The 25,442-nt window shown below is 37.0% G+C and overlaps 4 protein-coding genes across 5 annotated transcripts in view; 3 read left to right on the forward strand and 1 right to left on the reverse strand.

Annotated features, from left to right (window-relative positions):
• The first annotated feature begins 317 nt into the window (after window positions 1-317).
• Window positions 318-6,542, forward strand: tmem263 (transmembrane protein 263). 2 transcript variants are annotated; one of them, XM_007545555.2, is made up of 3 exons: window positions 318-565; window positions 3,422-3,488; window positions 5,636-6,542. In XM_007545555.2, the coding sequence occupies exons 2-3, from the start codon at window positions 3,422-3,424 to the stop codon at window positions 5,920-5,922; spliced, it is 354 nt and encodes a 117-aa protein (XP_007545617.1). In that variant the 5' UTR covers window positions 318-565; the 3' UTR covers window positions 5,923-6,542. The 2 variants fall into 2 exon arrangements, with proteins under 2 accessions (XP_007545617.1, XP_007545618.1); XM_007545556.2 differs by lacking the exon at window positions 318-565 and adding an exon at window positions 599-1,098.
• A 2,170-nt stretch (window positions 6,543-8,712) lies between these two features.
• Window positions 8,713-11,874, forward strand: LOC103133699 (transmembrane protein 263-like). The gene is made up of 2 exons (XM_007545559.2): window positions 8,713-8,819; window positions 10,968-11,874. The coding sequence occupies exons 1-2, from the start codon at window positions 8,753-8,755 to the stop codon at window positions 11,252-11,254; spliced, it is 354 nt and encodes a 117-aa protein (XP_007545621.1). The 5' UTR covers window positions 8,713-8,752; the 3' UTR covers window positions 11,255-11,874.
• Window positions 11,875-14,024: 2,150 nt separating this feature from the next.
• LOC103133702 (zona pellucida sperm-binding protein 4-like) overlaps window positions 14,025-25,442 on the reverse strand; it is a 13,280-nt gene continuing 1,862 nt past the window's right edge. The window contains exons 3-10 of the mRNA XM_007545563.2: window positions 24,611-25,432; window positions 24,268-24,452; window positions 24,078-24,175; window positions 23,842-24,005; window positions 23,567-23,759; window positions 14,612-14,759; window positions 14,453-14,531; window positions 14,025-14,368 (exon numbers count right to left, since the gene is read on the reverse strand). Coding sequence (XP_007545625.1) covers window positions 14,241-14,368; window positions 14,453-14,531; window positions 14,612-14,759; window positions 23,567-23,759; window positions 23,842-24,005; window positions 24,078-24,175; window positions 24,268-24,452; window positions 24,611-25,432 — 1,817 coding nt within the window. The 3' untranslated portion in view covers window positions 14,025-14,240. The remainder of the gene's footprint in view (window positions 14,369-14,452; window positions 14,532-14,611; window positions 14,760-23,566; window positions 23,760-23,841; window positions 24,006-24,077; window positions 24,176-24,267; window positions 24,453-24,610; window positions 25,433-25,442) is intronic.
• The window catches only part of LOC103133700 (low affinity vacuolar monovalent cation/H(+) antiporter-like), a 20,537-nt gene continuing 16,741 nt past the window's right edge, over window positions 21,647-25,442 (forward strand). Inside the window, exon 1 of the mRNA XM_007545560.2 lies at window positions 21,647-21,665. The gene's annotated coding sequence lies outside the window, so the exon portion shown is untranslated. The remainder of the gene's footprint in view (window positions 21,666-25,442) is intronic.

A 25,442-nucleotide genomic window follows, 5' to 3' on the forward strand; every position in this document is an offset into this window, starting at 1 on the left:
AAAACACCTTAATCGTCACTTCCTCCCTGAGGAAGAGGCGGGGCTGCTGTATTTTGATCAGTTTGGTAACGCGTGAACGATTCAGTTCACTTGAATGGTTTATTTTGTAGCCTCCCGCCAACATTGAGTGACAGTTTGGGTGAGGGTCGGGGGGTGGTCTTTACAGATTATAAACATTTAATCTCCTCATTTGCAACCCCCAAACATCCCTCAGTATGTGTTCAGAATCATTAGTTAAATAAAAAGGAATGCACTTTTTATTAACACACTTTAAAAAGGCATTTATGATCATCTATGTCATAATTTCATGCTTGTGAAGTTCAGCAGATTCAGAGATCCAGTTTGCAGACTGTACCTCTGCGTGTGTGCTTTGTGGGTGGAGATTGAGAACCTCCTCCTAAAAACAGTCAACACCAGCCAGCTTCACTCCCTGCAGCACCTTTGTTATTTCTAAATTTGGGACTACAACATATATTTTTTATATTCATCATTTTATTTACTTAGTCTCACAATCATCCTATAACTCATTGGATTTCTTTTTTCGACTGGCCACCATTACAGCAAGGTAAGTGTTATTTTGGACCGTTAGGGATCAGTTTTGTTAACGAGAGTCAGCCATGAAAACTTGACAACAACCAGTGTTTTTTTTTTTTTTCTTTTTCGAAAAACTAAGAGCCATGACGTTATAACCACAGATTCAGGGCGAACTCGGACGTTTATTTCAGTTTCAACAGCGTAAACGGAGGTTTGGATGTCGAACGTTATCGTGTAAAACCGTTGAAAAATCCTCGAGCGACGTGACGTACGAGCTAGAAGATTCTACACATTTACGTTAAAGCGCGAGCAATTATAGTGGTTGAAGGCGTCGACCACACGCAGAGCGATAATGTGTCTTTAAAGTCCTATAATTTGGGGTAAATTGCGTTAAAAGCCGTCAAACAACGCATATCCTACTCTACGAGAATATGTGTAGAAGTTGACGTTCGTAAAATGTTGCAGGGAGCTAGCATAAATTGTTTTGACTGGGTTTGGTACTTTATTTGGAGGGGTAAACTCGTACAATTACCCCATCAGTTAATTCACGACGCAACTTCCTGAGTAAGTTTCCTTTTGTGGTCATCTTTTACAACAATCATCTCTTTAGGTTGTGTTATGAGATTTTAGATGGACGTGTTATTTTGACCTGGGCTTAAATACGGCGGCAGTTATTTAGAGCAGCCTCTTAAAATGCTCATTTTTGCCTTCAGATTTCATATACCTGAAGTTATATGTCCAGGTTTGCAAAATATGTCATCTCTTAATGAGGCAGATTGCATGATTATTGCAGTTCCTTTCATTATCTGTTATTGATGTCAGAAGGGTTGTCAGACTTTTTATGTCTATTTAGTCCATAAAGTGACACCAGTATGTATGGATTCATTACACAAAGAAGAATATATGATCATTTGTAATATATATGGCTGAAGGTTAGTGGAAACCTGAAATTCAGTTTGTACGAGAAACATATTATTACAAAAGAATAATAATTTACAGAAATGTCAGTCTACTGAGAAGCATGTCCATGTAGTGTACACTACATGCAATCAGTTCTCAATCTGGGAATACTGCTTCAGTGCAGCACGAAGATGACCAACCTGTGGTGTTATAAGGCCACATTTCAGAAGCATCTTACCTGGCCTCAGGAAAATGTAGACTGCAATGTCGTTCAGTCATCCAAAATCCTCTCTGCATATAATCACCATGTTTACTTTTCATTTCAGGAAGAGTGAAAAAGCACAAAACCTAACTTGCTTTGTGATATAGTGTGCTTCCACAGATTATGATGAATTGAGGAACAATTTCATCCTCTAATGTTAGTGTATTGTTATATCAAGTCCACAGTCCGCTGCCTATCAGGAATTTTAGAGCATGACATTCTTGACATGCTTGATTGACCAACAAACTCACCTGATCTAAACCCATAAAGAATTTGTGGTGTGTTGTTGTGAGGACGAAAATGAGCAACACTTGACCCAACTAAACAGAAAGGCTGATGTTAAAGCAACCTGGGCTTCCTTAATAACTACTGAATGTTTACCATCAAACATTGGTTGAATGTATTCTAGTAGAGCCATATATCAGAAATGTGCTTTTGTTTATGTCAAGATAAAATACATATTTAGATATAGTCTAAATACTGCAATGGACTGGTGACCTGTCCAGGGTGAACCACGCCTCTCGCCCGTTGACCACTAGAGATACCCCTCACAATCTTAATAGGGATACGCATGTAAGATGATGGATGGATATTGTCTAAATATATTAAATATTTTATTATCATTATGTCCATTCATTTTGTTGCCATTAATATGCTGTGAAAGACTGACATTGTGTCAATTTCTTCTACGTAAACTGTAGTAATTGAGTAGTAGTACAAAAATAACTTGCAGATTGTTAGACGTTTATAATCCTGTTGAGATTCACAAATGAAAACTGAATTTCTCAGTGCCTAACTTTTCAATAAAAAAAAAAAAAATAGAATCATGCTAAAGTGAAACTTGGGCATCTTTCAAAATCCATAATTAATTAGTACATTTATTTTATCCCAGCAAAATGACCCCCAAAAGGAGCTTTTGGTCAGTTTGATTTCAATCATCCCATTTGAACATGTTGTTCAGCTTAGTTCTAGACTATAAACAGGTCGGCCTTGTTTTTGGTATTAGTAGCACACCCAAAACACACTCCTTTATTTTCTGACACATTGTGTGCTCAAAGCAGCCTGTTGTGTAGTGCTGACATTCAGCTTCACTTTATTTTATATACTAGTGTCACATTGGACATTTAGTCTGTTCTGGTGAAGGCTTTTGACTGCATACAGTCATGAAAGAACAACCTCTTCAAACTCTTAATGTTTTATGTTATTGTAAAAACCTGACAGAATTAGCACAAACTCAGAATAGACAATACCTAAATTATTAACTTTGATTACTTTACTGAGCAAAATCAAAGTCAAAATACTAACGTCTGTTTTTATGAAATTTCTGTGAACATTGTCTAACCTTTGGGGGGGATTATAGTGGGATGTTAACTCCTGGAAAAGTCTGAAAGCTCCTAATTGTAAAAAAAAAAATAAAAAACATAAAATCACTTTTCTTTAAATGGATAAACATAATTTGTTTTCTAATGACCTTATAGCCCGTTCCAAATGTTTTACCTCTAAGGTTTTTGAGGAATAAGTTGTATTTGCTTGTTTTACGGGTAAATATGTAAAACACTTGAATTATTCTATACCATGACTTTAATCAGCACTCTGACAAAGTCCCATTTTTAAAGTAAAACCTGTATATTGAAGAAGATAAAAAAAATCCCTCCAGCTGTAATCGTCACTGCATACGTGTAACTACTTGAGTCACCTTGGTAATTTTGTTATTTTTGTTCTCAGATGAGTCAGGCCGAGCAGGTGCCTGAGGACATGCCTGCATGCCACACAGATGAGCCAGAAGCTACAGGTAAGCTGAGCTCTAACTCTCCTTTGTCATCTCATAAGACACTCAAGGGCAAGAACATGGTTGAAGTTTTGACTTAAACTGACTTTTTTTAATATTTAATGAAGAAAAAAATAATCAGGCTGGATTTGGTTAAATTAATGTGAAGGCATGCTGAGTCTAAATTACAATGCAGGAATGCAGCCTTGAGAATCACCTAAACCTAATGAACTTCTCTGACATATGTAAGGAGTCATATACGGAAAGGCATGAATAGCATTGAAAAAATATGCAAACACTACAGGACTTGTTTCTGTTATGGAAACATACTTTCTATCGCTGTTCTCCAAGTAAAAGCTCCATCATGTTTCAGAAACTGTGTTCCTTTACCGTGTCAGGCATGAAATAAAACTAAACTTTTCCGCTTTGATTCAGTTTGAATGAGCAAAATTATTTATCTTTTCTAAAATAATGCGAGAGAAATGTTTTTCATGAACATACTCCTCCAAGCCAGAATTTAGCATACAGTGAAATATTTTTTACCAGTGCATTTTAAGTGTGTTTTTGGTCAGTTGTCCAGGATTTCCTTGTACAAGCGTCACCAGTAGTTTGCTAGAACGTTCATTCATTGCACTTCACAACAAAATACTTCACAGCAGGGTTTGCAAGTTTCCCTCTCTTTCCCTCAAATGTAATAGCAGAGGTGTTCAAAATCAGTTTGAATTTTTTTTCTTTGGTTCAACACACCTGGATCAAATAATGGTTAATTTGCGAGCCTCTCCAGAACTTTGACATCGTGTTGAGGTAGTTGGATCAGAGGCTCATCTAAACTTTCAGGATACCAGGCCTTGAGTAAAGGAACTGGACACCCATGGACGAGAGTAGAACAGAGTAGAAATGCAGTGCATGTCTTCAACCCTGAAGGCATTTGCAAACTGTAATCTTATTTAGTTGTTGTTGCTGCTTTTAGACCAAAAGCCATTTTTCTGACAGGCGTTTCAGGCCGTGTTGGTGAATTGCTTGTTTCATTGTGGATACTGACACTCTCAGCAGCTTCAGCCTCCTGAAAAGGTTGTTTGCGTTTGTCCTTTGGGTGGATATGTACATTTGGCACCAAAGCACATTCGTCCTTCCTGAATGGTACAATGGCTGAATATTTCCCTGGTGTTTATACTTCCATATAAATGTTTAAACAGAAGAACGTGGCACTGTCAGGCGTCTGGAATATGTATCCAAGGATGAATCAGACTTGTGGAGGTTCACGCTTCTCTTCCTAATACCTTTGCTGATTTATTTTGCTTTTTTTTTTTTAAACAAGATGTAACACAAGAAAGCAGTTTGAGGTGTTGCTTTAAAGTACGCCACAAAAAATGCCTCCAATTTGCTAAAATGTCGTAAAGTAAGTTATCAAAAACTAAAAAAAAAACTAAAAAAAACACACAAACTCTTTAACTGGTCTTTCCCAGACTGTTTAAATGTTTAGAGGAAAAACCTCACCAACGCCAGCAGATGGCATGGTGTCCTAAATGATTGTGAGAACTTCACCCTGGACCTGTGCGGTAGCTTTTGAAGCACTGACTCCAGACTCAATCCAGGTTTGGTGAATATTCCCCAAACTCTTGAATGGGCTTTGATTCACATTTGTCTCAAGGCTGAAATGATCCCTTTTGCTTCTGTGTCTTTCTCCACTATCCTTCTTTATTCCACTCATCTTCTATTCTTGTGAACAGCCAGCCTAATCACCAAAGTCTGTTTGTGGCTCACCTTCTTTATATATAGTACATAATATTATTAGCTGCCTGCTGGACAACTGACAAATTAGCAGTCTTCCATATGTTTGTGGAGGCACATTTCAGTTTAAAAAAAATAAAGATTTTATTGTCTTTATCTACTATTATTTTTTTAACAAACAGAATTTAAAGTTTTTAATTAGCTAGCTTGAAAATTAATGATGCAAACACTTGAAGCATTTCACTGTGTTTATGCTTTTGAATAAATCACTAAACTATTCATTGATATTTTTATTTACGGAGATGCTCTCGTAGTCACAGAGTAAACAATCCGTCTTTCAAAAACAAATTGATCATTAAAGTAAAAGTAATAGTATTTATAACTTTTTTGTCGCTGATTAAACCAATTCACAATATGTTGGTTTTGTTGTTTTAAATCAGATGCCAACAAGGACCACCCACAGACACAGCCGGGGATGTTCGGCAGGTTGGCGGGGGGGTTATATGGAGCCACCAAAGCTACAGTGGGTGGCGTGACTTGGATAGGAGGAAAGAGCCTGGACCTCACCAAGACAGCTGTCTGCACTGTAGCTGCCGTGCCTGTAATGGGAGTGGGGCTGGTGAAGGGGGGAGTGTGTGCCGTGGCTGGCGGCGTGACCGCGGTCGGGTCTGCAGTAGTCAACAAAGTTCCTCTAGGAGGCAGCAAAAAGAAAGATAAGTCAGACTGACATGGAGCAGAGGAGACTGGACACACAGCTCACACTCCTGTTGATGTTTTAACATTTGTAAGCGGGAGAAAAAAGCAACTAAGGACTTAGAGCTGCAGTTTGCAAGTTATGCTGTTGTTGTTTTTGTGTTATTTTTATGTAACTAGAGATACAATTCCACAAATGTTTAATTATGTTTTCAAATTTTGTACATAAAAAGAAAGCAATACAGCACACCTGTTCTCATTCCTTCTGATTCAAGACAATCAATGATGATCTGTGCCTTATAAGGAGTTCTTTACTTTCATCTGGAAATAATTCACTTTCAGCTGGTAAATATTAGAAACACTCCGAGTCTGATTTTCTGATTATTCCTCTTCAGATAAACACACGTACTGACAAATGATCAGATAAATCTGATCAAGGACATGGTAGATAAAGTCCAGTTTTTTAATATAGATTTTTATGGGTTGGTTTATTGTGTTTAACCTGAACATTTTGGTGTCTTCCATTTCAATGTGCATGCTTCTCAGATGTATGGCTTTCTTGTGGTAATCTTCTCACCTTCGTAGAAGATTGTTGTTTTAGACATTTTATTTTTATTATTATTATTATTACTACAATAAATGCATTTTATTACTGTGCAAAGGACTTTTTGTAATTAAATCTTTTCTTATTTGTATGCTTTCCTTTTGTTCTTGTAAAATAAAGCTTCAAAGTTTTTCAAATTAATTTATGGAGGTAATTTTCTTTATTTTAGGTAAAAAAAAAAAAACAACAACATATAATTCAAATGATTGAAGTTTCACTGAAAAATTGTATGTTTTAATATTTGGAATGAGATTTAATTTCTTCAGTAATTCAGAACTCATGTATTAGTTGAAGTAAACTGGTACTCTGGTAGCATTATGCTGATTAATTATAGCAATTCACTGGTAGTTAGTGCATAAGAATTGGTTAACTGTGAATTATTTTTTTAAATGAATGTTTATACAGAAAGTACGTTTTTATAAACTATTTTTGAAGCCCTCAAAAACAATACACTAACAATACATAAAAAAAAAAAAAAATTCCTGCAGCACAATAAAACATTTTCGGTTTCTGCTTGCTAAAAACCATTCACTTACCAGGCTTACAGTTTGATAATAACAGCAGAAAATAAAGTTAATGCTCCTGCATACGAACCACACGCGCCACCCTTCTTCCTCTTTCTTTGCCATGTTGTCCTTCACCACACAATCAAATGCATACCACCAGCCAATGTAGCCAATTCTATCAAAAAAAAAACAACTTAATTTGTAATTATTCAGAAATATTTAGAACTAATCTGATAATAATTAGGATAGGGTATGTGGATGAAAATTTGAAGTGTCCAAATCATCGTAGATTACTTAAGTTCTTGTTTGACCGGTCTGTATATTATGCTTTTCACTTCTGTTTTAGCCTAAGATGGTTCTCAAGCCAAATTACTTTGGAAATGCTGTTTTGTATGTTTTCCTAAATGAAATAAATGTTTTTTTGAATCTCAAATTGTGTTTAAAGAGTTTGTTCAGCGCACTGAAAGGTTAAATGTAAGATTATAAACCAAAGAGGGTCAAATGAAATCTGTAAGAAGCAGAAACAACCCATTAGTCTTCTCAGTTAACTTGATAAACAATTAAGTTCCTGAAAATCCTTCAGTATACAACAGTTACATTTATTATTTCTCTTTGTGGCACCCTCTGACCTGGGCAGAAAGCCACCTCTGACTGTCCTTGATCTGTCCCAGTGTCTTCTGTTGACTCTTTGGGTCACAGTAACCTTTTAAAAGTCAGATCCGCGGGTTTTGTTTGCTCCTAAATGTTTATTTTGTTCAGTCACAGTAGCAAGAATATTGATCCCCCTGCCTCTAACTTATGTGTGAAATAGTTTTTTTCAATGTATATATAAAACATTTTGTAGCAATTCTTCTGTCTTCAACTTTTGTTACATTTTGTTTTATTGGATTTATCAATTTGATTTATTATACAGAGATTTTAAGGGGTGGACCACCTCAAAGTAGTGCATGATTGTGAAGTGAAAGAAAAAGAGTGGTTTTCAAATTAAAGTCTGAAAAGTGTGGGGCTCATGTTGATTAACTGTATACTCAAAAATAAAACCCAGTGCAATTCATTTCTTTTAGAAGTCACATAATCCGTAAATAGAGTCCACCCGTGTGTAATTTAAACTCTGTAAATCCAACTTTCTGTGAAAGTCTCAGGTTTGTTATGACTGGATGTCGTACATGTGAGCTCATAAACATATTTGTGATCTAGATTCCCATAACACACATACAAAATATTATGTTTTGCATATAGATAGATAAAGATCATATCTTTATCAAGGCACATTTTAGCATAAATATCATTAACCTGTTTTTATTCATCAATATTACAAGCTTGTGATTTTTTTTATTTGTTTTACATTTTAATTCATGCAGTTTGTCAACAGAAGTTTTAAACGATTACTTTTTAAACTTGGGGTGCTCCTGCGATGCAGTTTGCTTTTTCCATGCTTGACATATTTGGAGAATTCATACAACAATTCAAATTCGTACAATGAAACCATTAAATACAATTTTAAAGATGTTGTAATGTATACAGCGGTGCTTATACATTTATGTTACAGACTGTCAGTGAACGCACCAGAGAAAAGACTGAGATTCAAGTGCACACGTGTGTCGTAGAGAACGGATAACATCCATAGACGGATTGTAACCATGTATTGCTGTATGAGAAGCATTTCGTATNAAAAAATCCCTCCAGCTGTAATCGTCACTGCATACGTGTAACTACTTGAGTCACCTTGGTAATTTTGTTATTTTTGTTCTCAGATGAGTCAGGCCGAGCAGGTGCCTGAGGACATGCCTGCATGCCACACAGATGAGCCAGAAGCTACAGGTAAGCTGAGCTCTAACTCTCCTTTGTCATCTCATAAGACACTCAAGGGCAAGAACACGGTTGAAGTTTTGACTTAAACTGACTTTTTTTAATATTTAATGAAGAAAAAAATAATCAGGCTGGATTTGGTTAAATTAATGTGAAGGCATGCTGAGTCTAAATTACAATGCAGGAATGCAGCCTTGAGAATCACCTAAACCTAATGAACTTCTCTGACATATGTAAGGAGTCATATACGGAAAGGCATGAATAGCATTGAAAAAATATGCAAACACTACAGGACTTGTTTCTGTTATGGAAACATACTTTCTATCGCTGTTCTCCAAGTAAAAGCTCCATCATGTTTCAGAAACTGTGTTCCTTTACCGTGTCAGGCATGAAATAAAACTAAACTTTTCCGCTTTGATTCAGTTTGAATGAGCAAAATTATTTATCTTTTCTAAAATAATGCGAGAGAAACGTTTTTCATGAACAATACTCCTCCAAGCCAGAATTTAGCATACAGTGAAATATTTTTTACCAGTGCATTTTAAGTGTGTTTTTGGTCAGTTGTCCAGGATTTCCTTGTACAAGCGTCACCAGTAGTTTGCTAGAACGTTCATTCATTGCACTTCACAACAAAATACTTCACAGCAGGGTTTGCAAGTTTCCCTCTCTTTCCCTCAAATGTAATAGCAGAGGTGTTCAAAATCAGTTTGAATTTTTTTTCTTTGGTTCAACACACCTGGATCAAATAATGGTTAATTTGCGAGCCTCTCCAGAACTTTGACATCGTGTTGAGGTAGTTGGAGCAGAGGCTCATCTAAACTTTCAGGATACCAGGCCTTGAGTAAAGGAACTGGACACCCATGGACGAGAGTAGAACAGAGTAGAAATGCAGTGCATGTCTTCAACCCTGAAGGCATTTGGAAACTGTAATCTTATTTAGTTGTTGCTGCTGCTTTTAGATCAATAGCCATTTTTCTGACAGGCTTTCCAGGCCGTGTTGGTGAATTGCTTGTTTCATTGTGGATACTGACACTCTCAGCAGCTTCAGCCTCCTGAAAAGGTTGTTTGCGTTTGTCCTTTGGGTGGATATGTACATTTGGCACCAAAGCACATTCGTCCTTCCTGAATGGTACAATGGCTGAATATTTCCCTGGTGTTTATACTTCCATATAAATGTTTAAACAGAAGAACGTGGCACTGTCAGGCGGCTGGAATATGTATCCAAGGATGAATCAGACTTGTGGAGGTTCACGCTTCTCTTCCTAATACCTTTGCTGATTTATTTTGCTTTTTTTTTTTTAAACAAGATGTAACACAAGAAAGCAGTTTGAGGTGTTGCTTTAAAGTACGCCACAAAAAATGCCTCCAATTTGCTAAAATGTCGTAAAGTAAGTTATCAAAAACTAAAAAAAAAACTAAAAAAAACACACAAACTCTTTAACTGGTCTTTCCCAGACTGTTTAAATGTTTAGAGGAAAAACCTCACCAACGCCAGCAGATGGCATGGTGTCCTAAATGATTGTGAGAACTTCACCCTGGACCTGTGCGGTAGCTTTTGAAGCACTGACTCCAGACTCAATCCAGGTTTGGTGAATATTCCCCAAACTCTTGAATGGGCTTTGATTCACATTTGTCTCAAGGCTGAAATGATCCCTTTTGCTTCTGTGTCTTTCTCCACTATCCTTCTTTATTCCACTCATCTTCTATTCTTGTGAACAGCCAGCCTAATCACCAAAGTCTGTTTGTGGCTCACCTTCTTTATATATAGTACATAATATTATTAGCTGCCTGCTGGACAACTGACAAATTAGCAGTCTTCCATATGTTTGTGGAGGCACATTTCAGTTTAAAAAAAATAAAGATTTTATTGTCTTTATCTACTATTATTTTTTTAACAAACAGAATTTAAAGTTTTTAATTAGCTAGCTTGAAAATTAATGATGCAAACACTTGAAGCATTTCACTGTGTTTATGCTTTTGAATAAATCACTAAACTATTCATTGATATTTTTATTTACGGAGATGCTCTCGTAGTCACAGAGTAAACAATCCGTCTTTCAAAAACAAATTGATCATTAAAGTAAAAGTAATAGTATTTATAACTTTTTTGTCGCTGATTAAACCAATTCACAATATGTTGGTTTTGTTGTTTTAAATCAGATGCCAACAAGGACCACCCACAGACACAGCCGGGGATGTTCGGCAGGTTGGCGGGGGGGTTATATGGAGCCACCAAAGCTACAGTGGGTGGCGTGACTTGGATAGGAGGAAAGAGCCTGGACCTCACCAAGACAGCTGTCTGCACTGTAGCTGCCGTGCCTGTAATGGGAGTGGGGCTGGTGAAGGGGGGAGTGTGTGCCGTGGCTGGCGGCGTGACCGCGGTCGGGTCTGCAGTAGTCAACAAAGTTCCTCTAGGAGGCAGCAAAAAGAAAGATAAGTCAGACTGACATGGAGCAGAGGAGACTGGACACACAGCTCACACTCCTGTTGATGTTTTAACATTTGTAAGCGGGAGAAAAAAGCAACTAAGGACTTAGAGCTGCAGTTTGCAAGTTATGCTGTTGTTGTTTTTGTGTTATTTTTATGTAACTAGAGATACAATTCCACAAATGTTTAATTATGTTTTCAAATTTTGTACATAAAAAGAAAGCAATACAGCACACCTGTTCTCATTCCTTCTGATTCAAGACAATCAATGATGATCTGTGCCTTATAAGGAGTTCTTTACTTTCATCTGGAAATAATTCACTTTCAGCTGGTAAATATTAGAAACACTCCGAGTCTGATTTTCTGATTATTCCTCTTCAGATAAACACACGTACTGACAAATGATCAGATAAATCTGATCAAGGACATGGTAGATAAAGTCCAGTTTTTTAATATAGATTTTTATGGGTTGGTTTATTGTGTTTAACCTGAACATTTTGGTGTCTTCCATTTCAATGTGCATGCTTCTCAGATGTATGGCTTTCTTGTGGTAATCTTCTCACCTTCGTAGAAGATTGTTGTTTTAGACATTTTATTTTTATTATTATTATTATTACTACAATAAATGCATTTTATTACTGTGCAAAGGACTTTTTGTAATTAAATCTTTTCTTATTTGTATGCTTTCCTTTTGTTCTTGTAAAATAAAGCTTCAAAGTTTTTCAAATTAATTTATGGAGGTAATTTTCTTTATTTTAGGTAAAAAAAAAAAAACAACAACATATAATTCAAATGATTGAAGTTTCACTGAAAAATTGTATGTTTTAATATTTGGAATGAGATTTAATTTCTTCAGTAATTCAGAACTCATGTATTAGTTGAAGTAAACTGGTACTCTGGTAGCATTATGCTGATTAATTATAGCAATTCACTTGTAGTTGGTGCATAAGAATTGGTTAACTGTGAATTATTTTTTTAAATGAATGTTTATACAGAAAGTACGTTTTTATAAACTATTTTTGAAGCCCTCAAAAACAATACACTAACAATACATAAAAAAAAAAAAAAAAAATTCCTGCAGCACAATAAAACATTTTCGGTTTCTGCTTGCTAAAAACCATTCACCTACCAGGCTTACAGTTTGGTAATAACAGCAGAAAACAAAGTTAATGCTCCTGCATACGAAGCACACGCGCCACCCTTCTTCCTCTTTCTTTGCCATGTCGTCCTTCACCACACAATCAAATGCATACCACCAGCCAATGTAGCCAATTCTATCAAAAAAAAAACAACTTAATTTGTAATTATTCAGAAATATTTAGAACTAATCTGATAATAATTAGGATAGGGTATGTGGATGAAAATTTGAAGTGTCCAAATCATCGTAGATTACTTAAGTTCTTGTTTGACCGGTCTGTATATTGTGCTTTTCACTTCTGTTTTAGCCTAAGATGGTTCTCAAGCCAAATTACTTTGGAAATGCTGTTTTGTATGTTTTCCTAAATGAAATAAATGTTTTTTTGAATCTCAAATTGTGTTTAAAGAGTTTGTTCAGCGCACTGAAAGGTTAAATGTAAGATTATAAACCAAAGAGGGTCAAATGAAATCTGTAAGAAGCAGAAACAACCCATTAGTCTTCTCAGTTAACTTGATAAACAATTAAGTTCCTGAAAATCCTTCAGTATACAACAGTTACATTTATTATTTCTCTTTGTGGCACCCTCTGACCTGGGCAGAAAGCCACCTCTGACTGTCCTTGATCTGTCCCAGTGTCTTCTGTTGACTCTTTGGGTCACAGTAACCTTTTAAAAGTCAGATCCGCGGGTTTTGTTTGCTCCTAAATGTTTATTTTGTTCAGTCACAGTAGCAAGAATATTGATCCCCCTGCCTCTAACTTATGTGTGAAATAGTTTTTTTCAATGTATATATATAAAACATTTTGTAGCAATTCTTCTGTCTTCAACTTTTGTTACATTTTGTTTTATTGGATTTATCAATTTGATTTATTATACAGAGATTTTAAGGGGTGGACCACCTCAAAGTAGTGCATGATTGTGAAGTGAAAGAAAAAGAGTGGTTTTCAAATTAAAGTCTGAAAAGTGTGGGGCTCATGTTGATTAACTGTATACTCAAAAATAAAACCCAGTGCAATTCATTTCTTTTAGAAGTCACATAATCCGTAAATAGAGTCCACCCGTGTGTAATTTAAACTCTGTAAATCCAACTTTCTGTGAAAGTCTCAGGTTTGTTATGACTGGATGTCGTACATGTGAGCTCATAAACATATTTGTGATCTAGATTCCCATAACACACAAATTATGTTTTGCATATAGATAGATAAAGATCATATCTTTATCAAGGCACATTTTAGCATAAATATCATTAACCTGTTTTTATTCATCAATATTACAAGCTTGTGATTTTTTTTATTTGTTTTACATTTTAATTCATGCAGTTTGTCAACAGAAGTTTTAAACGATTACTTTTTAAACTTGGGGTGCTCCTGCGATGCAGTTTGCTTTTTCCATGCTTGACATATTTGGAGAATTCATACAACAATTCAAATTCGTACAATGAAACCATTAAATACAATTTTAAAGATGTTGTAATGTATACAGCGGTGCTTATACATTTATGTTACAGACTGTCAGTGAACGCACCAGAGAAAAGACTGAGATTCAAGTGCACACGTGTGTCGTAGAGAACGGATAACATCCATAGACGGATTGTAACCATGTATTGCTGTATGAGAAGCATTTCGTATGACTCGACTAGTAAAGCGACATCGACTCCAATCCAGTGTATTTCTTTATTAGCGTGCAAACATCACAGTTGTCAAGTTAACAACTTTTATATGAAGGACTAACATGGACCAATCATCCTATCTTCAAAACTTAATCAACTGCTGGTTATATATTGTGCGATCATTTACTTAGAAATACACAGTTACTTTTTTTTTTTTTTTTACTGTTCAACAACTGCGTTAATTTTTAAAGTGTTTTTTTTCTAAATGTTCCCGGTTGAATTGCTGAGGTTGCCTCTGCTCACCCGAGGGGCAGTCATAATCACTTGTCCAGATGAAACCACAACCTTTGGGTCAACCTTCCTCTCCTCTGCAGCCTCGGTGTCTCTCTCTGCACAACGACATGAGAACTGTGGTCACATCTGGGTGTCTGTTGATCATTATATTTTTCAAGGTTTTTAAATGAATCACTTACTTCCTATAGTGTGACATAATGGTTCACAGCTTACACCATGTTCTGGAACGCACACAGCTGTGCTACAGTGAATGTATACCTGAAGAAGAAAAACATTATTAGAAATAACAATATGTAATAACAGTGTTTTTTTTTTTGTCAGAGTGCTGGATTCCTTACGTATTCTCTTAGGGGTTCCATTGAATTGGTGTCCACAAAGGTAAACTTTTTGAAAATGAAACGTCGGTAGTGAGTTGGAAATTCCAGACCAGATGAAGGACCCACTGGAACCAGTGTGGAGAGGTAGCGATCGTCCGCATATGGACATCTGGATGGAGACGGAGTAATACTGGGGTCAACGTGGGTGTGTTAAGACAAACAGCACAGCATAACTAGAAAATTTCAGAAGAAATTTAACTGGGGACTGCCAAAGTGTGCCCATCCATTGGAACCCAGTGTTCTGATGCTGAACATTTGCATCAATGCTAAACTTAGCTAAGATAATATTAATGGCATGTGGAGAATCTCAAGCATGTTGACTAACATGGACTTAATCCATTTAGTAGGTTAAAACTGGTGTATAAGCTAAAATTTGCCAAAATGCTAATGCTAGCCTAACCTCTCTGTTAGCGTTACATTATTATCCAACTCAGCTTGACAGTTATCAGCTGGCATCGCGATTGAGGAAACACATGGCTCACGACACATTGTTTTGAAAATCCAATTGGCTTTTCACTGATGAATGCAAGACAAACACAAATACAATTAAGCGCGGTTAATGTATGTTGTATTGAAAGATTTTATTCCTCACGAAATCATTTTGGTTGACAATTCAAAGTCCTTAACTGCCGTAAAAGCGTGTTCATCGTTATATTTTTAGTTAAGATATAACTGTAATGTCTTTAATGAAAGCTGAAGATTGTATTTGATAATGAATAAATCTCCTCCTTTATTCTTTGTTGTAGAACTGTCCTTCAACTTATAATATTGTATATCTATTTATTATTATTATTTTTGAACAGCTTTCTCTACCAAACACAATAAAAAGTTAACGTTGAAATGTAAGTAAATCTCAGTATAAAACAAAACACTTGTGATATCTTGGTATTTTCACAGAAATATATAAACTTATCTACACATAAACCTGGTAGCCAAGAAACATACTTGACAGTATCAATGTTAATCAAGACATGTCACTTTACCCTAATTTGCCCATTTGTTTTAGGGACCAAGGAGCAGACGGGAAATTTCATCTCCCTCAGGGACCAAAACAGCCACTTGTTCACAGGGGCCAAAAATTCAAGAGGAAGAGGAAGGTGGTGTTATTAAAAGAGGCCAGAAGAGGCGAAGCGAAAGCTTGGAGCTTCTTGAACTGATAAAAGAAGATATGCGATTACAAAGAGAAGCAGAAGACAGAAGGGCTCAGGAGAGCAAGGAGAGACTTGACCAATTATTATCTATTTAAAAAAAAATAGCAGAGAAATATTAAAAATAAACTTCTTGAACACTTTTCCAGATTATGAATTTGTCTTTTAATAAACACATGCACATGATTTACAATCTAGACTCATAAGAATGGCTTCATTTTGAATTTTAAATAAGTACAAACATTTTAAATTATATTACATTCAGTTTGGTTCAGTTCACTTTATGAAATAAATATTAAGTAATGCACATCAAATAAAGTTATTTGCACTGAAAACTGCAGAATTTACCTCAGTGACCTATTCCTGGAAAACTTGACAGAAAAAAGCAAACATAAAAACAGGAAGTCTTTGGCAGTGTGCCTAAATCTGTTAAGGCAAGATCAGAGACATGGATAGGGTGCTGCAACAGAGAAACGTGGCTTTTCTTCTTCTGGATGGCAAACAATAGCCTATATGCCACGAATAGTGGTGACGTACTTCCGTTTACATTTTCGCCACATAGATCGTTTCCGGGTATCGCTTGCTCCTACTGTTTTTAGCCGTCTCTGCAAGAGCTGTACCATGAACAAGACGCAAAAGTTAAAATATCTTACTTGTTGTGTGCCGTTGTGTCCAGTAATTAGCTGGTACAGTCCAGTGCTTAGTTTTTTCATTTAGCCACTAAAGCTAACACATGGTTTGTAGCTGCCTGGTATTTCAAACTTGAGGATATTTAAGATCCAGCGTCAGAAATGGGAAGACAGAAGTTGAAAGGGAGCTGTACGCGCTTCTTTCAGTGGAAGAATTTGTTGGAGGAAAATAATGCGGGAGGAAATCCACTGCTACGGGAACAGGCTGAGAACACAAGGTCAGTCAATATGTGTGTGTTGATATGCGTTTGTGTATTACAGAGTATGAAATTATTTTTAGGCAACTCCTTCGTTTTTGTTTATATGACAATTAATATAAAATACACTTAACATGCAGTCGGAGAGCACGGCAATTTAAGAACAGCTGAGGGCAGCAACGCTTCAGCCTGAAAATTATTCCGTCTTTCTGTTCTACCAACACCAAGCAACACAATCCAAACCACACAGGTAGCCGGTCAAATTAAAGTCCCAAACCTTCCCTTTCTAGCCGTATAAGTGTCACCTCTCCACATAAAAAACCCACAGAACAAATCTGCCTACGAACAGTTAGGAAGGGCTTATTTCACGAATCCCAAAAATATGACATCGTACCTTTGCTGTTTGTTTCATAATTATAATCCACATTAGTGTGAATTTTTCCACTTGTTTGTTATAATCTGTTCTTGCGTTACACAGACGTAATTCCTCTTTTTTCGCTTTTTTCTCTCTCCGAGATTCTGCTTACAAAAATGAAGCTATGAAGTTACATCCTCCCGCTGCTTTTTATTATTAAAATGGTAAATTTAGGTTTGCATGGACTTTTATAAACTAACACCTCTTCTATGCATATTTTTTTTATATTACTGTTGGTACATATAATAGGGAAATCCTGGACTGCGTCTTCTAGTAGTTTAAATTAATTTCAGCTACACACTTTCAAAAGAATATTCAGATTTTAACATGCACTTTCTAAGTAGTAAATATTTCAGTTCACTCTTACTCAGTAACTTCAGTGATGTTACATCTCTGAAATATTTTTTGCAGTTTCTTTAATTGTGATACCAGAACTGTTTCACTCAAACATTTTCTGAGATATTGTCAATTTATTTTCAAGCAAAACTCTCAAAAAGAGCTTAGGGTTTATTAGTTTTGATTATGTTGTGTGGCTAAATATGAACATATTAGTTTTTTTTTTTTTTTTTGTTTTTAATTTTTCAGGTTTGCATCGTTACACCTCGTGATGCGTTTCTGAGCCATGATTGAGCCGCTCTATCAATTACCTTCCCCTTGGATCCAAGCACTTGGACCTGATGACTGGTATGGTGTCCATCAGTCCACAGCTGGATCATCACAGCATGGACCAACTTTTTATTTACAGTACTTGGTTAAATTAGGATCTGGAAACTGGAGGACCAGATATGCAAAAATCTACCTGCAGACTTTATTAGCTACCTTGACACTGCAGTGATCCTGGACTGAGCTGAGCAGATCTTCCCCTCTCCTCTAGAGTGACGTGTTTTCATCACCAGTAAAGGCAAACAAGGCTGATGTCTGAGTAACTGCTGTTTATTTTGTTATCCTGTTTATACTTAAAATAAAATCGCAAAAAGTGCCTTTATTTCAATAATCTCTTTTGGCAGTTGTATAAGGGAAAAGTATGTATGTATGTTGTATAAGGGAAATGTATGTATGTATGTATGTATGGATGGATGGATGGATTTTTTATGTACACCCTTGTGGGGTCATGAGGAGTGCTGGTGCCTATCTCCAGCGAACATTTCACTGCTAGTGAATTTTACATGCAACAGTCCACAGACTGCATGCTAATAATAGGTTGCTTAATTTTTTTTATTAGTTTTAGCTCAATGAAATGCCTCTCCCCTCCAACAACATTCACAAAATATACATGAAGCAATACAAACTTCTCAAAAAATGCTACGTTGTTGTATTTTGTTAATAAAAAATGTTTTTTCTACATTTGTTAAAGCTCACCATGTCGTGACAGTTTGCTATGAAACCATATAATTTGTGAAAAGATCAATCTCCTCCACTTCCTCTTTGAGTTGCTATTGCAGTCTAAAGAAATGCACGGTTCTGACCAAACACAACCAATCAGAACCAGGACAGTCTCAGTGCTGTCAATCAACCTCATTCACTCACTGCTTAGTGTGCTTATGGAAAATTTTGTAAAGATTATTTGAATTTCTGTGAGTAATAAATAAATTGTTTTTGTTGTGTAACTGTAAAAAGAGTATAGAGACAGGAAAAATCCACACAGATTGCTCACCTTTTCACTGGGACAGTTAAAGGTTATACTGGTATCCGGGTTAGAGCTGCTGCTGACCGACTCATCTGTTGTTAAGCGTGGTAAGAGGTACAGGGGAAAGTTAAATATATGAATGTGTTATTAAATTCTTCCCTTCTTTCATTAAATGTTAGTGAAATGGAGGCAAACAGTAGTCTGTATATAGCTATAGCTAAGCTAAATGGTTGACAATCTAGCACAGTCTACCCACCTCTCTTGGAGAAAAACTGGGCTCTTGTCTTTTTTCTCTTTCTTTTTGAAACCCTAACTTTATTCTTTTTCTTGGCAGCATAGTAACTGCCACGATCTTGTCTTCTACTGACTGCTGCTGAACACCGTCACCGTCAAGCACGCTGAGCAGGAACGAACCATTTCATGCAGATCCAGGGGGGTGTTCAGGGCAAATATAAATGTGCGTTTTTTGGTCTGGGAGTGGTAACATTTAATTTTGACTACTAAAACAATTTTAAAAACAATATTTGATTAATTTCGTAATTAACAGGGTCCCCATCTTTTTCTGTATGTCCATAAGAAAAAAAAAATGTGGGAGGGCCCCCTGTTGGTCAGGGGCCCTTGAAATTGTCCTAACTTCCCGGAAGTGAAGGGGGCGCTATTTCCTATATTATCCGCGATCTCCCGTTTATATTTTCTTTATTTGTGATATATCTTCACATTTAGGAAGGAGTTGTACTCTCGGTATAACTTGTCTCTTTAATTTAATTCAGCGCAGCTCACAGTTTTTTTTAAACAAATTCTGTAGCTTTCTGTATACTTCTAAATTTGCTCTCTCGTTGCATCTTTTTACTACTACTACTGGGGTGGAGGTGGTAACCCAACTAATATAATTACATTACTAAATCAGAATACCACAAAGTATTTATTATTTGCTATTAATTCCGCCATTCCTGGTGTTAACCGTTCCTGCTCAGTCCTTTGACGATGGTCAGAAAACACAGGGGAAAGCTTCCTCCATGCCTGAAGCCTCGACTTCGGGGTTAACAGCCTCACTCGCCCTGTTCATAAACCACGCGGTGGCACGCAGGTGGTTAGAGGTTAACTTTAATAGCTCCGGCGAACAGGTGAAGGCTGCACAGACCTTTTTTTTAGTAGCCGCTGCTCCGGTCGTCGTCCACACCGTATTCATGTCTATGGTCCACTCCATAGACATAATATAAGGTAATATATATTATCTATGTATATATTATGTCATGTCTATGGTCCACACACTCTGCTACACATATCGTCTCTCACTCGCTCCCAAAGCATGCCGGTTTCAGCACGCATGCTTTGGGAGCGTGCGTGCTGGAGGACGGCTGCCACACATCTTACTCACCCACACACAACATACACACAACACTGGCATCGTAAAAGATAAATTATAAAACAACATATTTGTTCATTTTCTTAAGGATGTAGCGCTAATTAAATGACATAAACAAGATCTTTATATATTATAAATAATATCTATATATCTCCATCAGTTATAGGAGTAATAAATTAAATAAGGAGACATGAAAATCAACATGATCAACTATGATAAAAATACCATTTACAATGTATACATAAGAAACTTAATTGAGCAAAAGTCAATAACAAACAAATGAATAAGGTTAATAAAAGAATGACAAATCTGGTTGTAACAACTAGGATTGTTTAAACAGATACGGATTCTGATTTTTGTTTATGTGGTGCTATATGTATTATTTAGAGAGATTTTTTATTGGTAGAGTCTTATATAGAAGAAAAAACAAGATGAAACTATTTAGTCTATTGAGGTGGAAATTTTCCTCAGACTCTAAAACTATAAAATAAAACACACCATATCAACAATTTGTGCATCGAGTAAAACACTTAGCATGCAACAGGTAAATGTTATCATTTAGTTTGGTTAAAAATGATTATTGCACTGTCAATAAATGACTTGTAATCAATGTTCTTAGGTACCAGAGGGAAACCTCTGAGCTTTCATGAGCTCAGAGGTTCAAACTGATGAATAAAGAGGATGGACGTTCTCTGCTGAAATTTCTTGCCGTCTTCCATGTTCTTTCAGCAAACAGTTGAGACAGAGTTGTTTTACCTGCCATTCAAAGTATTCTTAAAAGTTTGACTGTTATTGTGCAGCTCATGTGACTAAACCAGCCGAGGGGATGAAAAGTTAAAACACTCAACATTGTCTTCTACACGAGCTCTAGTTGGGTGACCCCAAGATCACTGGGTCTCCTTAAAAGATAGAGTCTCTGAGTCTGAAAACATTTCTTAAATATATAGTCAGTGTTTTTAGCAAAGTTGAGCTGACTATCCAGGAATGACCCAAAGTATTTAATATTTGCCTCAGTTTCAACAGGTTGGCCATCGAGAGAAACTGGAACCACTTTGATGTCTTGTTTAAGTCATTTAATTAGCTCTACATCCTTAAGAAAATGAAAAATGAATAAATAATAAAGACTTTGTGCTATTCTGATTAATGTAATTATATTAGTTGTGTTACCACCTCCACGCCACTGGAGACGGTAGCAGGCCCGAAAAAATGCGACGAAGAAGAGATTTAGAAGTACACAGAAAACTACAGAATTTGTTTAAAAAAAATTGTGAGCTGAGCAAAATTAAATAAAAGAGACAAGTTATATAGGCTACATGCCGAGAGTACAACTCCTTTCTAAAGGTGAAAATATATCACAAATATCAAAAGAAAATAAAAACGGGAAATCGCGGATAATATAGGAAATAGCGCCCCCTTCACTTCCGGAGTGCAATGGTCCTATTTCCAAATAAGGTATGAGGCTGCCAGTGGTCCGTCCCCGCCCCTTTCTGTTTGCTTCAGCGAGGTCCTTCTCCATTTGCCAGTAATCAAGAGGATGTACATTGCCACTTCGATTGACCAGGGAAGCATTAAGGTAAAAATAAAAAACAGAGAAAATATACAAAATGGAAACAGAGTTACGGATAGAAATACTTTCTATATAAAGAAAATCAAAAAAGTTAATAGCAGGAGGTGGAAAAGCTGTTGGTAGCATTAGCTCAGCCGATCCCTCCCTCAAGGAAGTCACAAAACAAAACTCCTGTCCAACTCCAGCTATAATAAAGATATAAAAAAGAAAGAAAACAGAAAGTTAAAAATAACAAATGCCAATTTGTTAATTCAGATTTAATGCGTTCCAGATGCAAAAAAACGTTCTGAAATTTATTGATATTTTACAAATTTCACAAATCAATTAGAAAGTTTCACAAATGTTTATTCTGCTATTAGTGCAGAATAATCCAGTTAGGTTTGAAATGTCTGGGTATTGTAGGTTTTATAATACAACACATTAAGAATGCTCAAGATAGTAAAAAAGTGTAATCGTTTAGCTATTATCCGAATTAGAAGCTACATTCGGAAGCTAACTTCAGCTTTGACTGCTAGCTACTAGTTGGGCACTACATAGATATATGGCTATATATCTATCTATACAGACAGACAGACAGACAGACAGACAGATAGATAGATAGATAGATAGATAGATAGATAGATAGATAGATAGATAGATAGATAGATAGATAGATAGATAGATAGATAACATCATCGCACAGAAAATCAAAACACTTAACGTTTACATAGCGTCTTTGTAAGCTTGTCCCTGTTAGCTACGTCAGACATAAGGCATTATGGTGAATACAAACGATTTATTAACTTACCTTTTAAGTTATTGTGAAGTTTGACACATCCAGATTAAATCCTTTGTCGTTGTTGGAGCGCTTCAGGACTTCTGAATAATTCTATAAGCATCATTAACAGTCCTGCAGCGACCGAGGAGCTATTGTTAACATACTGTTGCCTGCTCCAGGAAGTGGTCTATGTGGCCAAAAAAAAAAATAATAAAAAAATGCGGAAGTGCTAAAGCCTAAGTCCGTGGCATTTAGGCTGAGATACCCAGTCAGCTTTTCTGAAAAAAGCAGTCCGAACAACTCCTTCCCGTTCAGGAACCGTGAGACGTATTCGAAAAACGTTTGAAGCCTATGAGAGGGCTATTTCTCGTCTCCGATAGTACCACGATTCACATCTCTAGCTCTCTCATAGTAATAGCAGCGATGAGAGAGAGATGGTGTGCGCTGAGCTCTGAAATTTTTGAGAAAAGGATGAAAATGAATGGCTGGGAGCCTGAGATTACCCTGTCATGCGATTTCAATAATCAAGCCCTTCCCATAATTGCTGAGCCTTTTCTTAGACCGATATTTTTGATGACTTATCTTCAGTGATAAGTCATCATCATCACCAGTCATGAAGGTTGGAAATCCTTCATGCCATCACCCTTATTTTTAGCGCCCTCCACAGGTTCTCTAACAAATTCAAGTGAAGACTTAGACTAGGACTTCAATTTACTGAAAATACTTCCAGTCAGACATGTTGATAAAATAAAAAAATTGCCTCAAACCTAAAACTGCAATGGCTATAAATAGCTTCTTGCTGAAATGTAGAAATGTCACTTGCATCATTACAAGGTCATTTGTTCACTACACAACAGCATGTTCCGTTATCATCTTGCTGACTTCTGCACAGTACTTGCTTTTGTGAGATTTAAATGTATTTTATCTATAGAAGTTAATTTGTACTTCTATTTTGCAGATAAACTTGTCTATTATAATATCATTGGTAATTTTCCCTCAATTTTAAGCACTGTTCATAATAAAATTTAACACTCATCGCAGTCAGATCCAAATAGCATTAAGAAATCTTTCTAATAAACATAATTGACATAGATTTAAAGAACCAGCTTGTTATCATTACTAATATAGCGGAAAAAAGTATTTTAGTTACCCATTAATCAGAATGTCCCACTGGGGCAGGCTATGAGGGTTGGGGCCTGTAGTTGCCCAACAGCGTCCAAGAGTCAGAACCAGTGTGGGATCTGTCCTGTTAAGCAGCTGAACTTCCACATATACTGGATCCCTCAGTACTTTGCCAACAGGATAGTCTGAGTCCTGATAGTAAGACGTGTAGGCCGCATCCACTGGGAGACCAAATGCACAAGTCATTACGACAGCCAAGTTTGAAAAATGATCTGCATCGCTTTGCAGGCAGCATATACTGACCTTCGTTGCAACCCTTTGTAATGCACTGGCCATTGCCCAACTTCAGACCCACTCTGATGGGTCCAAGACCAACAGCAATTGGCAGAGGAGGATTATCCAACAGCAGAACTTCGACCACCAGAGTTTCAACTGAGGTGCCAATGTACCTACACTGGAAGAGTAATCTGGAAAAGAGAATGTTGTGTTGAACTGGCTTATATATTTATTAATATGATACTTTTCTAATGTTCACCTACTCATAGCTGCTGTCCCTGGTAATGGCTCCAAGAGGTCCAACACCCACTTCATAGGAAGATGTCATACTGTTCTCATAGATTATAACTCCAGGCTCCTCCTACAATGTGTTAAAATGGCAAAAAGGTTAATTATTGAAAAATAACCGGATTATTGCCTAAATGAAAGCAATGTTTTTAATTTTGATTTTACCATGACAACAGTGCCACAGGCAGTAACAGGAAAGAAGTAGATAGCAAAAATGGAATTAGAGTCAACGTGTGTGCAGCCTGGACCTCCTCCCCACAGTGAGATTGTTTCAAGGTCAATGTGGGGCAGGGTGACGTCTTTGGCTACAACAACAATAAATTGGCCGTCCTTGGTACACTGGACTGTCACTAATGGAAAAAAAAGACAGGATATGGTAAGTTAAACTATACACACCAAATTCCACTTGTAAGAACTTCCGATTAGTCACTTTTGTTTTGAATGAAATGTTTTACAGGCTAAGGTATTTCAGTTTTTGTCTCACAAGAGCAGCCAGTTCAATACTAACCTCCTTTTCCAAAGTAGCAAGACTGTCCTTGAAAGGCCAGAGATTGTTGAAAGCAACAATCTCTGGCCTCACATTCAGTGGCAGTGATGTCTGGAGCTCCACATGGTACTCTTGAAGCTGGTGGCACATCACAACCTTTAGTGCTGGGAATCACAGGGTCTTGTGGTCTCTCAGGATACTGAGGTTTAACAGGTGTCTGTGGCTGAGGATACTGATTTTTCGTAGGTATTTGGGGCTTAGGGTATGAAGGGTACAGAGGCTGTGAAGCATCATATGGCAATAGCAGGGGGTTCTGAAGTCGACGTTGCTGGGGGTTCTGAGGTTGCTGGGGGTTCTGAGGTCGCTGATGGTAAGGGATCTGAGGTTGCTGAGGGTAAGGATTCTGAGGTTGCTGAGGGTAAGGGATCTGAGGTTGCTGGGGGCTCTGAAGTTGACGTTCCTGGGGGATCTGAGGTTGCTGGGGGATCTGAGGTTGCTGGAGGCTCTTAAGTTGACGTTCCTGGGGGATCAGTGGTTGCTGAGTGTAAGGGTTCTGAGGTTGCTGAGGGAAAGGGATCTGAGGTTGCTGGGGGCTCTGAAGTTGACGTTCCTGGGGAATCTGAGGTGGATGAGGGTAAGGGATCTGAGGTTGCTTGGGGCTCTTAAGTTGACGTTCCTGGGGGATCAGTGGTTGCTGAGGGTAAGGGATCTGAGGTTGCTGAGGGTAAGGGATCTGAGGTTGCAGAGGGAAAGGGATCTGAGGTTGCTGGGGGCTCTGAAGTTGACGTTCCTGGGGAATCTGAGGTGGATGAGGGTAAGGGATCTGAGGTTGCTGGGGGCTCTTAAGTTGACG

Source organism: Poecilia formosa, unplaced genomic scaffold (genome assembly GCF_000485575.1).
Source record: "Poecilia formosa unplaced genomic scaffold, Poecilia_formosa-5.1.2 Scaffold13, whole genome shotgun sequence".
Lineage (NCBI taxonomy): Eukaryota > Metazoa > Chordata > Actinopteri > Cyprinodontiformes > Poeciliidae > Poecilia > Poecilia formosa.